We start from the raw sequence: 11,764 nt of genomic DNA, 5'->3' as shown, positions 1-11,764 counted from the left end.
TTGATATATATCAATTTTAAATTATTATTTTGATTTAAAATATTTATATAAAGTTTAAATTTTAATAATGATTATTTTAGACAAAAAATGTTTTTAGTTAATTAGATTGAGCCATTTTCGTATATGTTAAAGCTAGCCCATATAATTTTTTTTAACACTTGTAAGTCAATCAAAATATTCTTACATGAACCAAACAGGCCAGCAACATAAACACAAAGAAAAAATACACCAGTAGGCATCCTTAAATTAACCCGCGGCGTATGCTTGCCGCCAAGCGCCTAGACGGCCGGTTACGCGGCTAGGCATCCACGTTTTCGAACAAGGGATTAATCCTATACAAATGTGGGGAAGAATTAAAGTCAAAGATCCGAGAAGGATCATGGACACTGAGAGAGCCATGCACACAAAGCTGCTTTTTAAGCTTTCTCACGACGTAAGATGCCATCTCTCCATCACCAAGAACTCATGGCTTCATATCCAGCAAGCTAAGACCTATTGATCTTCAAAAAACTTCTGAATGCGACGAAGTCGGACAACAAAAGACACGACCAATTAACGCCTCGGTATACCATATAAAACAAATATAATGATTATTTTGATTTATTTACCATAAATATATCTATACATATATAAAGTTAGTTTTTTTTCTTACATAATCGCATTCGCTTAGAGATTCCAGTCAATGATTCATTGGTCTTTCCTTTAAGATTGAGTCATTGTTGGTTGCTCGTATGTTTGTTGTTTTGGTTTTGTTTCCAGAATCCAGAAACTATTGCTTTGACCTTGTGCCTTTTTGACATTGAAAAAAAAAAAATTTCAAAATAGTAAAAAAATACTTTGTATATGATTTAACATAAAATATAAATAAAGCATATACATGTTATTTCAAAATTATTAAGAAATTAAATTTATTATTAAAATAAACTTGTGCGGAGTGCAAATTGAAAATCTAGTTACTTATATTAATTAACCGTACGAAAATCAAATATCAACTACAACCTTAATTTGAACAAAACAATCTAATTCAAACGTAGCAAATCTAGCTTCGACGCATTCCGCTAAATCGCTTCGTGATCATTAAGATTATTTTGCTGATAATATTTTCATGTTCTTTTCAAGGAGGCTTGAATTTGGATAAATCGACAAATAAGTGAAGAGCAAATGTGAATGATATCGTATTGCTGAATAAATGGACAAAAAAAAAATAACATTTGTAAAATTTTGTTTCCAATTTTTAGTACTCTAGTGGCAAAAAGTTACACATGACTGACCAATATCCATGTTTCCGAATAAGCCGCTAATGTCGCGTAACAGAGATGAAAGAGAAGAATAAGTACACTTTGTCGAATACAGATATGCGGAGGAAGAGAAGCGTGTAGATGCAATTGCTATGTCAAAGTCGAAGTCATATTCATCTACTCGTCGTCCGATGGCAGCTGGAGATGATGGAACTCGATTTGGAAAGAGGAGTCTTGTGGTTTGGACTTGTGCCGCCTTAAATACCTCACGAGTCTCCCTCTAGTCCTTGGGAACATGTTCTCGTCGTCGTCGGCGATATTCATCTCCTCCGCCTTGGAATCCTCTATCTTCACGGCGTCTCCACTGTCCTCTTTAGACTTCAAAGTCGAAATCATATTCTCCATGAGGCGTTTCACTTCCGCCAGGGAGATGTTCATCTCCTCGTCTGAGTCACTACTACTGGTAAATGATTCCTCCTCCTCTGATTTGAATTGCTTCTTCTGCCTCCTCCGCCTCAATTGCCTCATTAACCTCTCTCTCCGCCTTCGAAGCATATTCATCTCCGCCTCCTCCTCCCTCTTCTTCGCGCCTCCATCGTTCCTGTAGATGGCCCGATCCACCTTCTCCCGACTGTTATCCTCCATGAACCGTATATAATTCTCTCGGATCTGATCCAAATACGCTTGCTTCGACAGCTCCTCTTCGACTTCCGATTCCATGTCGTCGGGAAAGTGAGATCGCTTTGAGTTCGTGAGAGTAAACAAGTAAAACAGGAAAACCCTAGATGAATCATTCCATGTTTGGTTGCACGGATAAATATTTCCCTGTCCGCTTATGCATAAAAACATCACTTCGCCGAAAAGCCCATTTATCGTATCAGTGAATCGGCCTGGATTACTTATGTTGGTTTTGTGTTTCTTCCCTGATCAGTAGATTTTGTATAAACTAAACCACGGGAAAATTATTCTTTTGTTTTGTCATCTGGTAATCTGTTAACCACGATCCAAATTATACAACAAAGGCCCAATAAGAAGGGAAGAGTACCAACATAAGGGTAGCATGTTTTTTCATAAAATGGTGTGATTGGATTGACCGTAGAAACTGATTTTACCTCTAAAATTAATCTACCGCATTTAAATCATCAATCATGTTTTACTTTTTTTTAAGCTACAGCCAAAAAATAAAAAACAATAACTGTAAAAACTTGATTTTCTAAAGCCTCATCTTTTTGGATGTAGAAAATATATTGTTGTATCAATCAATTTTAAAGGTACATCATAAATCAAAAAAAATTCTACCGTAGTTTTTACAGTTGCAGTCCAACTAATCACCAATTTTGATCTTTTTTCTTATCTCTTTTAATATAGAAATGCATGTATTTTTTTAGACAAACCTTTAACTATTAAAAATAGAGGGACAATTGATTGAACCCAAAGCGGTCACACCGTTTGTTTCTCTATCTAAATTGACACTGCTTAAGAGAAATTCAACTGAGCAAACCATCGAGACCTTTAATTTTAACGATCGGAAAACGACTGATTCCAAAGTAACAACGACGATCTAAAACATCAAAATGTTACCAACTGATGTAGCGGAATCAAATAAACATAAAACAAGATTCATTGAATCTAAAAGTATCCGGAAATTATGGTTTGAAAATATGCTCTTGTCAGCGCTTTAACAAAAGCTCTTGATTTGGAAATACTCTTTCCAAAGCAATAAAGCTCGTTCAGAAATTATTATCTTATTAAATCATCAAAAAACTGAATATAAGTCTAAGCATAAAAAACCTATTTATATGAAATTAAAATAATTTTAATTTTTTTAAATCCGACAGATAATAATAACTAATTAAGATAAATACCAAACTAATAATAAACTAAATAATTAAAATATTTAGAATATATAGTAGAAACTCTATAAATTAATACTCGATAAATTAATAAACACCATAAATTAATAAATTTCTCGAGTCGTATGACACAAATGGATAAAATAATAAGATAATATTTTTGTAAAACATTTACTGTTAACTACTATGTTTATTCGGTGACAATACATGCTTACTAGTAGATACTAGTTTGGAAAAACTCTTTGGGTGAGGACATTACAATTTTAAGAGTTTGATTTCATCCTAACTTGGGAAGCAACTGTTGTATGGCCTGCCGTGCGAAGGCATGTAGAAACTAGAAACTTAAGGCAGTGTCTAAAATCGGGGCCCTTTTAGTATTGATTAACAAAACATATAATATTTATTAATATAGTATTATAATATACAAAACATTAATAAACACATCCATAAGTTAACAAAAGAGAAAATACCAATATGTACAAAAAAAGTTGATGTGCCCAGTGAACAAAAACGAGACAGCAAACAGCATTACGTTTACATTACTGGAACATTTCGTTTTTTGTAAACGCTTCTGTTCAAAAAATTTACAAAAACACACATAAGAGTAGTGTTGTCAAACGGGTTGTTTCGTCCCGTTCCGGCCCGGACCGCTGCGGATTAAGGCGGGTCAGGTCCGCGCGGGATGCGGTCTCCAAAAGTTTGGCCCAAGCCCATCCCGCCGAAATGCACAGGTCTTTTCAGGTCGTCCCGCGGGCTGCGAACCATCAGGTGCACCAATCGACTTCTAAGCGTTGTGTGCTACTCCATAATACTTATTGACGCTGCATGCTGCTCCAGGAGACCAGAACGCTTCATCTACGTACTATATTCCAACTTGTTAAATATAGGAGTTGATTACATATTAAGATACATTTTGTCTTTTTTTTCTTTTACATAGAGAGACACATTCCACATATGGCACACTTTCTAGTGGGTCCAAGGAGTTGGTTTGACAAAATTGCCCTTCTGAGAAAGGGGATTGAATACTGTTTCGCTGGCAGCAAGTCTTGTTTCTAATTGTCTTTGCTTTTAGACATTGGTTTAGTTAAGCTTTTATTTTATTATTATTCATTCAATCTTTTGTTTTCAATGGTTTTTTTCTCATTTTTCAGATATAGAAAACAATGACAATTATTACAATAAATTGTAATTTTTTTTTCTCTACATTTTAACATCCACTTTTATATATGTATTATATATTTTATAACAATTATATAAATTACTTGGACATACAAAAATGTGGACATGAATATCAAAATGTAGACAAACTTCTCTGTTTTGATACCACAAAACGTAGACATGGATTCGTGTAATAAAGAAAAAAGAGAGATTTGGACATGGACATATGTTAACAAGATGATTCATGTTAACAAACAAAATATGTGAACATAGATAGAAAAGATGTGGACAACATAAGCGTGGGTATAGATTATTTTGTGGACCTTGCACATAAAAAACAGATGAGTTTTGTTGATTAGAGAAATGTGAATACAAACTCAAATTAGAGATAAAACAGAGCTATTTTAATAATATGCTTTTGTAGACATGATCTTGGGAACAAGATGTTGTGGACATGATCTTGGGAACAAGATATTGTGGACAACATCTAATGAAAAAAAATTTGGACGTGGACAGTTGAAAGTGAAAGCTCATAAAGGAAGCTCTGCAAGATTTGTAAAACCATGTTGTGGTGTATGAGTTAATATACAACCTCTAAACCTTCAACAACTCGTGAAACATTCACAATAAAGCTAAAGCCAAATCTTTTTTATGATATCATAGGATCTGGGTTGTGTGGAGGATTTAGTTGAAACTTGGAAACAAGAAAACAATGTCACTGTAACAAATTCAGAGCTTTCAATAAACCAAGAAAACCAAAGCACTAGACAATAGGATTTTGAGAGCTTTTAAAAATTCTGTGAACACAAAGCTAAACATGAAGGAATAAGATGCAATTTAAACAGTACCCATAAATGCCAAATGAGTTTAGCATACAAATTACCAAAATACCCTTATGTTGATTTAATCATATGTTTGATATTAATTTTAACTATATTACATTTAATTATTTAATTTAATATATTTACATTAGAATTATTTTAAAATTAACGAGTTTTCTTTTTTTGCGGTTTGGGCGGGAAAACAAGATTTTTCGGTTTTAGCGGAAAACGAGATTTTTCGGTTCTGGCGGGAAAACGAGATTTTTCGGTATTGGCGGGGAAATACAAATTTTCGGTTTTGGCGAGAAAACAGGTTTTTGCGGTTTTGTCGGGAAACACGTTTTTGGCGAGAAAACACGTTTTTGCGGTTTTGGAGGGAACCACGTTTTTGCGATTTTGGCAGAAAACACACATTTTGGCGGTTTTGGCGGAAAAACGCGTTTTGCAGTTATGGCGGGAAAACGCGTTTTTGCGGTTTTGGCAGGAAAACACGTATTTGACGGGAAAACGCATTTTTGCGATTTTGGTGGGAAAACGTGCTTTTGCTGTTTTGGCGGGATAATGCGGTTTTGCGGTTTTGGCGGGAAAACGCAGTTTTGGCGGGAAAGCATGTTTTTGCGGTTTTGGCGAGAAAATGCGTTTTTGCGTTTTTAGCGGGAAAACACATTTTTGCGATTTTGGCGGAAAACGCGTTTTTTGCGATTTTGTCGGGAAACACGTTTTTGGCGGGAACACATTTTTACGGTTTTCGCGGGAAAGTAAGATTTTTTTCGGTTTTGGCGGGAAAATCCAAATTTTCGGTTTTGGCGAGAAAACACGTTCTTTTCTTTTGGCGGGAAAACACGTTATTTTGGTTTTGGCGGGAAAGTACGTTTTTGCACTTTTGGCGGAAAAGTACGTTTTTGCAATTTTGGCGGGAAAACATGTTTTTTGTGTTTTGGCGAAAAAATGTATTTTGGGGTGTTGGCGTGAAAACATTTTTTTGTGATTTGTGCATGAAAACATGTTTTTCGGTTTTTGCGGGAAAACACGTTTTTGCAATTTTGACGGGAAAATATTTTTTTGCAATTTTAGCGGGAAAATGCGTTTTGGGGTTTTGGCGTGAAAAAATAGTTTTTAGCACGGGAAAAAGTGTTTGTAGTTTTGTCAGTTTTCGTTTGTGACAAAAATGATTTTATTTTTAGGTTTGTAATTTGTGAATTACATTAGGGGCACAATAGACTTTATACCATTTTGAATGAACCATCTCCATTCAAATGATCCAAATTGGTTCAGCTGAATGGACTTTAAAATTAAGCCTAAATTTCCAAAAGTCATCCGGATGATCCATTTGAATGAATTGCACTTTTAGTGGCTAAACAAACAAAACTCTCATCTTCATCCAGATGATCCATCCAAATGGAGAAACAAACACGCCCTTAACCAAAAAGTCGAAAACTTTACCTTGTATGTGAGCAATTGTTGGTCTCGGAAACAAGGATGTGTGGAGTGTGTTGTTCAGCGGTGGTTAAGAGATGACGGCCGCGAAACAGATACCGCCGATTAGGTCGGAATGAATTAAAAACAATGGAGATTGGGTTTCAATCGAGATTAGAGTTTAGCAAACTCCATCTTTTTCTTCTTCTTCTCCATCACCATTACTCTCTCAGCAAAAAAAACTAATCTCAGAAGCTACGACGCTAGCTCTTTTCCTCCTCTTCTCACCATCTACGCCTTCATCTCTCCTCTTCCTCATTGATATCTCCTTGTGTCTCAAAAGCTACAGCTCTCGCTCCTTTTCACCTCCATCTCTCATCTTCCTCTTCGATCTCTCCTTGTGTACCAACTGCTACTACATCAAATCTGTTAACCGTTTCTAATCGTAATTGATATTCCTAAATTTGAGTTCTTGTAGGAAATATGAGATTAAAATCATGATAATCTCAAATCAAAAAATTAGGTTTCTTGTATTTGGGAAAGTGGTTTAGATTCGAGATAGGAGAGATAATGTTTATTCATGCCTTTTTGTTTTACGGGATCAGTTTTCGTTTAGTTAGAAAATAAGAAAGTGTAGAGTTAGCTTAGTCTAGGGGTAGAATAGACAAACGACAAAGAAATTGTGTGTCACATGTGAGATGTGTCTGTAAATGTAAATTGAAATTCAAAATGTGTCTCTAGATGTAGATTTTTTTCCAATCCTATATTTTACATGACCACTGACTGCATTGAGTGGTAAATTTTCTAGTTTTACAGATACACTACTATCATATTCATCTTTTAGTTAGAGTTTAGAATTTAAAGTTAGTGATATAAAATTATAGTAATATTATTTATTTTATTTTAGATACATACTTCAAATATTTATTTATATTAAATACATTATTATTCAGTAAAAGTAATAGAATTTTGTTTACTATTTAACGAATGCCATTTCCTTTGTCATAGTGCTATTTAGGGAAAGCCCTCACAACATTAATTTAATTTAATTTAATTATTAAAGTAATATAAACCCTCCTTTTTTTTGTCAACTAAATTCATTAAGACCAGTGGGAACATATATTGGTTTCTTTACATAGCTCAAAGTTTTAAATTACAATCCAATACAAGAAAGCGGTTTGTATCTTACTGTTTATCCACATGTTTACTTCTGAAGCATCAACCGCACACGCGTCCTCACACGTGGATGCAGAGCCGCCGATTTGGTTTACATAGTCTGTATGAAACTGTTTAAGTTGATGACAAAAAAAGATAATATAAACTCTTCTTTTTTTCTTTCAACTAAATTCATTAAGACGAGTGGACTAAACATACATTGGTTTCTTTACATAGCTCAGAGTTTTAAAATACAATCCAATACAAGAAAGCGGTTTGTATCTTAGTGTTTTTTCACATGTTTATTTCTGAAGCATCAACCGCACACGCGTCCTCACACGTGTTCATCATGCCTGAAGCGGCTTCCATGTTGCGCCTGGAGCTTCAGCGACCATGAATTTCAAGAGTCGCTCCGCTGCCTCTGCCGTATCTTCTCGACGGAAATCATCTATATTCTGCGAGATTTTTCACCGACACCATATGTAGTTTACCCTTCCTTCATAACAACCGTACAATTTGAAGATACATCTTGCCGTTCTCTAGATGTGTTCAACAGTTAGAAAGCTTCAGAAAATCCTGGAATTTTTTCTGTTAAAACGCATCTCTATATGAGAAGTTCCAACTCTGCTGAATCCTCCAAAATTTCCATGCTTAATCAATCAACTCAAGGTTTTAATCGATTAGATACTCTGTCTAAAGCCTTTCGGCTAAGCTATTCTTCTCAAAACTAGACCCCAAGGAAGACCAGAGAAGAACAATCATCCCACGATATCAAACGGGATTGCACATCACACATGAAGTAAGAGCCAAAGCTTTTTATTCAACCTTAATCGAAAAGAAGAAGATCCCTTGAAAATCAGCTCCGATTAGGTTGAAATAGATACAAACAAATACACCTATGCAAAAAATACTCGCCATAGCGAAAAATAAGTTCAATCCAAGGACCAAAGAAAATATATTTACATAAAAAACAACAACAATCATCTCTTCTTCCCCTTTTGAAAAATTGGATTTTGGTAAGTGGGGAGGAAGTAGGTCTGGGTGTATTATACTGAACCCGAAGCCCACACCCTAGCCCGAACCGAACTCGTGGGTCCGGATCGGTAACGAATCAGTTGAGAATACCAAATGGATTTTAAAACCCAACGTTTTGGACTATGGGCCGGGTCGGTACTAAACCGATATCCATAGAAGGTAACTGCTTAAACCGAGCATTTATAACATGTCACTTATATACATACATTCATAATACATTTACACATATATTGAGAATCTCTTTGGTTCTTGGATTTCTTTACGGCGACGACGAAGCGAAGAACCCTAGTTACGAAAAAGCAATCTCGATTCGTCATTTTCTTCATTAAGCAGCTCAAACTGGCTACTATAAATCACCTATCCTCACCATCTCATGTTTCATCAGACAATTCGAAAATCATCATAGGTATTATCTCTCTCTTTCTTTGACTCTTATTCGTCTTTGTTACGAGTTGATTCGATTAAAATTAGTGTTTGATTATACATCTCTAACGGCTTGCATGTGTACTTAGTGGAATATCAGTTGAGTTAAATTAGTTTTAAATGCGCAAATACTTGTTGATCGAAGAAGTGGACATGCTTGAAAGAGGTAATATCCAGAATTCCAATATTCAATTTTTGTACTACTTTGACTGTTCGACAATGGTTTTTATTCTCTTTTCAGAGTATAGGGACACAATAATTCCAGAAGAAGACTAAGCAATTAGAGGCATGAAGCATGAGAAGAGAAGTCAAGTTCAAGAATTTTTTTTATGTTTGCAATTTGAATGTTGGTTTTTTTAAGTTTGCTATCTGTTTTATTGTTTTAAACTTATGCTATTTATTTTTAAAGTTTGCTTTCTCAACTTGAACTTATGTTATGTTATCTATTTGGTTTTCATTGGATGTTTTCGGATATGTATGGTTATTTTTCGGTTAATAGTAGTTAAATTTGGTTATAATTGGTTTATTTCATTTTTTGGTTATTTTTTTGATTAAAATCCAAAACCGAATCGAATCCAATATGTTATCGGGTTTATGCGGATTTTGAATTAAACACCTGTACCGATCCGAACCGACCCCGTATTAGAAATCTACAATAACTGAATGGGACTTATATGCTTAGATCTGAAAATTCGATTACACCGAACTGAATCCGAACCCGATGAGGGGAGGAGACCGAACGCCCATGCCTAGAAGAAAGAGATACCGTTGTTTAAGTAATATATTATTTTTTATTTTTTTATATATTTTTTTTTTTGTCTGGTTGATTATGATTTTACAAATTATGAAAAACATTAAATAGATGATATTACAGCCGACAATTCTACCTGCCTTATGAGGATTCACGCCAGACTGCATCACCCTGAGTAGCCCTATGAGATCCATTCCTGACGGTACTCCTTGCACCTTGCTGAAGATCTCTTGTAAATATTTTCTCTAATCTTCTGCATAATTCGTCTTCTCCGAAAACTGAAATCCAGATCTCTTCCTGTAGAAATTGCGTTGTCTGGGGTTTGAATCCCAGACTTGGTGTAAAAGCCTTTAAACATTGACCATTAGGTCACGGTGCTTCTACCTATTTTAATTAGCTAAAAGGTTATCGAAAGACTGGTGCTTTAATGGGCTTGATAACTTAAGGCTGGAGCGTCTAATACGGTCCGTTTTAAAATCCTAAAAAGTAAATACTTATCACATTGTATCTCCGATGACCGTACTGGACTTTTTGTTTTTTTTTGGGGTATTTGAGATTCGGAATTTGTTTCGGGGGATAGTGGAGTAGATCATGTTTACGGGAGGAGGGACGGTTGGACCGAAAGCCGAGGTGGTGGACCGGGAAGGGATTAGCGAAGGTTACGATGTTAATCGGTCCGAGGGCAAAGAAACAGCCGGAGCTAACTCTGTGTTGATGGGGACGCAGATGCATGATTCTCGTTCTGCTACTCTCTCCCGGACTGACATTTTCCAAGGTTAGATTCGATTATCGCTATTGTAGTTGCAGATTGTTTGATTCGCTTCGAATTGGTATTTAGGGCTTTGATCAATGGTTATAGAACCCATAACTCATATTTGGAATTATGCTGTGTAAACAAACACATAAAAGCTGTTTCTCTGTGTCCTTTAGCTGATGATATCGAGAAAATCGATCTTATTTGCTTAAAATCGATTTATAATGATGAACTAATGTTTTTGTGGGCATTTCTTAGCTGTAGATACCTCAGAAGTATCTGAGGTCAGTGGTTCGGACGAAGAAGACTTGGCATGGACTACCTGGTTCTGTAAACTACCTGGAAACGAATTCTTATGCGAAGTCGATGATTATTTCATCCTAGATGACTTCAACTTGTGTGGACTCAGACATCAAGTTCCTTACTACGACCACGCTCTCGATTTGATTCTCGATGATGATTCTTCTTCTCATGGTAAGATGATTACAGATGAACAGAACGAGTTGATCGAGTCATCGGCTGAGATGTTATACGGATTGATTCATGCTCGTTACATATTGACAAGCAAAGGATTCCTTTCTATGGTAAACAAATACGATAAGCATGAGTTTGGAAGATGCCCCAGAGTTTATTGTAGTGGCCAATCTTGTTTACCTGTTGCTCTATCCGATGTCCCTGGAGCAAGTACCGTGAAGATATATTGTCCCAAGTGTGAAGACATTTATCACCAAGGAAGTAGTAGTATCCTTTTGTTGGTTCGCATTCGGTATTTTTCCCATCTTTGTGTTTTGGTCTTCTTTATACATATCAAAACAGATATAGATGGAGCTTACTTTGGGTCAGCGTTTCCACATCTCTTTCTCATGTATTACCCATCTAGGAGGCCCAAAAAGGTGTCGTCGCAAAGCTATGTTCCAAGAGTGTTTGGGTTCAACTTACACAAGCCGTGAAGAGAACACCAAAAGGAAGAAGATTATTACCTAGAGACTTGTCCCTGTGATCAAAAACAAAATTGTATCACCAAGTTGACAACTAGTTTATATATAGAATAAACTCTATAAATTAATATTCGATAAATTAATAAAAAATATTAAAAAATATCTCTAGTTTCAATTTGGGTTGGTTCAAAATATGATACAAACCAATAAAATAAAAAGATA

At 35.5% G+C, this 11,764-nt stretch overlaps 1 protein-coding gene across 3 annotated transcripts; it reads left to right on the top strand.

Moving 5' to 3' along the window:
• The first annotated feature begins 10,287 nt into the window (after positions 1-10,287).
• Positions 10,288-11,704, top strand: LOC106446206 (casein kinase II subunit beta-2). Of its 3 annotated transcripts, none has more exons than XM_048777509.1 (3): positions 10,288-10,625; positions 10,869-11,345; positions 11,421-11,704. In XM_048777509.1, exons 1-3 carry the CDS (start codon positions 10,442-10,444, stop codon positions 11,552-11,554), a joined length of 795 nt encoding a protein of 264 aa, XP_048633466.1. In that variant the 5' UTR covers positions 10,288-10,441; the 3' UTR covers positions 11,555-11,704. The 3 variants fall into 3 exon arrangements, with proteins under 3 accessions (XP_048633466.1, XP_048633464.1, XP_048633465.1); XM_048777508.1 differs by having other exon boundaries at positions 10,309-10,625; positions 10,863-11,345; XM_048777507.1 differs by having other exon boundaries at positions 10,303-10,625; positions 10,863-11,704.
• The last annotated feature ends 60 nt before the right edge of the window (positions 11,705-11,764 follow it).

Source organism: Brassica napus, chromosome A4, assembly GCF_020379485.1.
Source record: "Brassica napus cultivar Da-Ae chromosome A4, Da-Ae, whole genome shotgun sequence".
In the NCBI taxonomy this organism is placed as follows: Eukaryota; Viridiplantae; Streptophyta; class Magnoliopsida; order Brassicales; family Brassicaceae; genus Brassica; species Brassica napus.
The sequence above is the reverse complement of the archived record's forward strand: the minus strand, read 5'-3'. Positions and strand labels throughout refer to the sequence as shown.

Excerpts from the sequence above, each read along its gene's own strand:
- LOC106446206 (XM_048777507.1), top strand. The coding sequence starts at position 10,442 with ATGTTTACGGGAGGAGGGACGGTTGGACCGAAAGCCGAGGTGGTGGAC. Across the intron at positions 10,626-10,862 it reads CCGGACTGACATTTTCCAAG|CTGTAGATACCTCAGAAGTA; the intron begins GTTAGATTCGAT and ends GGCATTTCTTAG.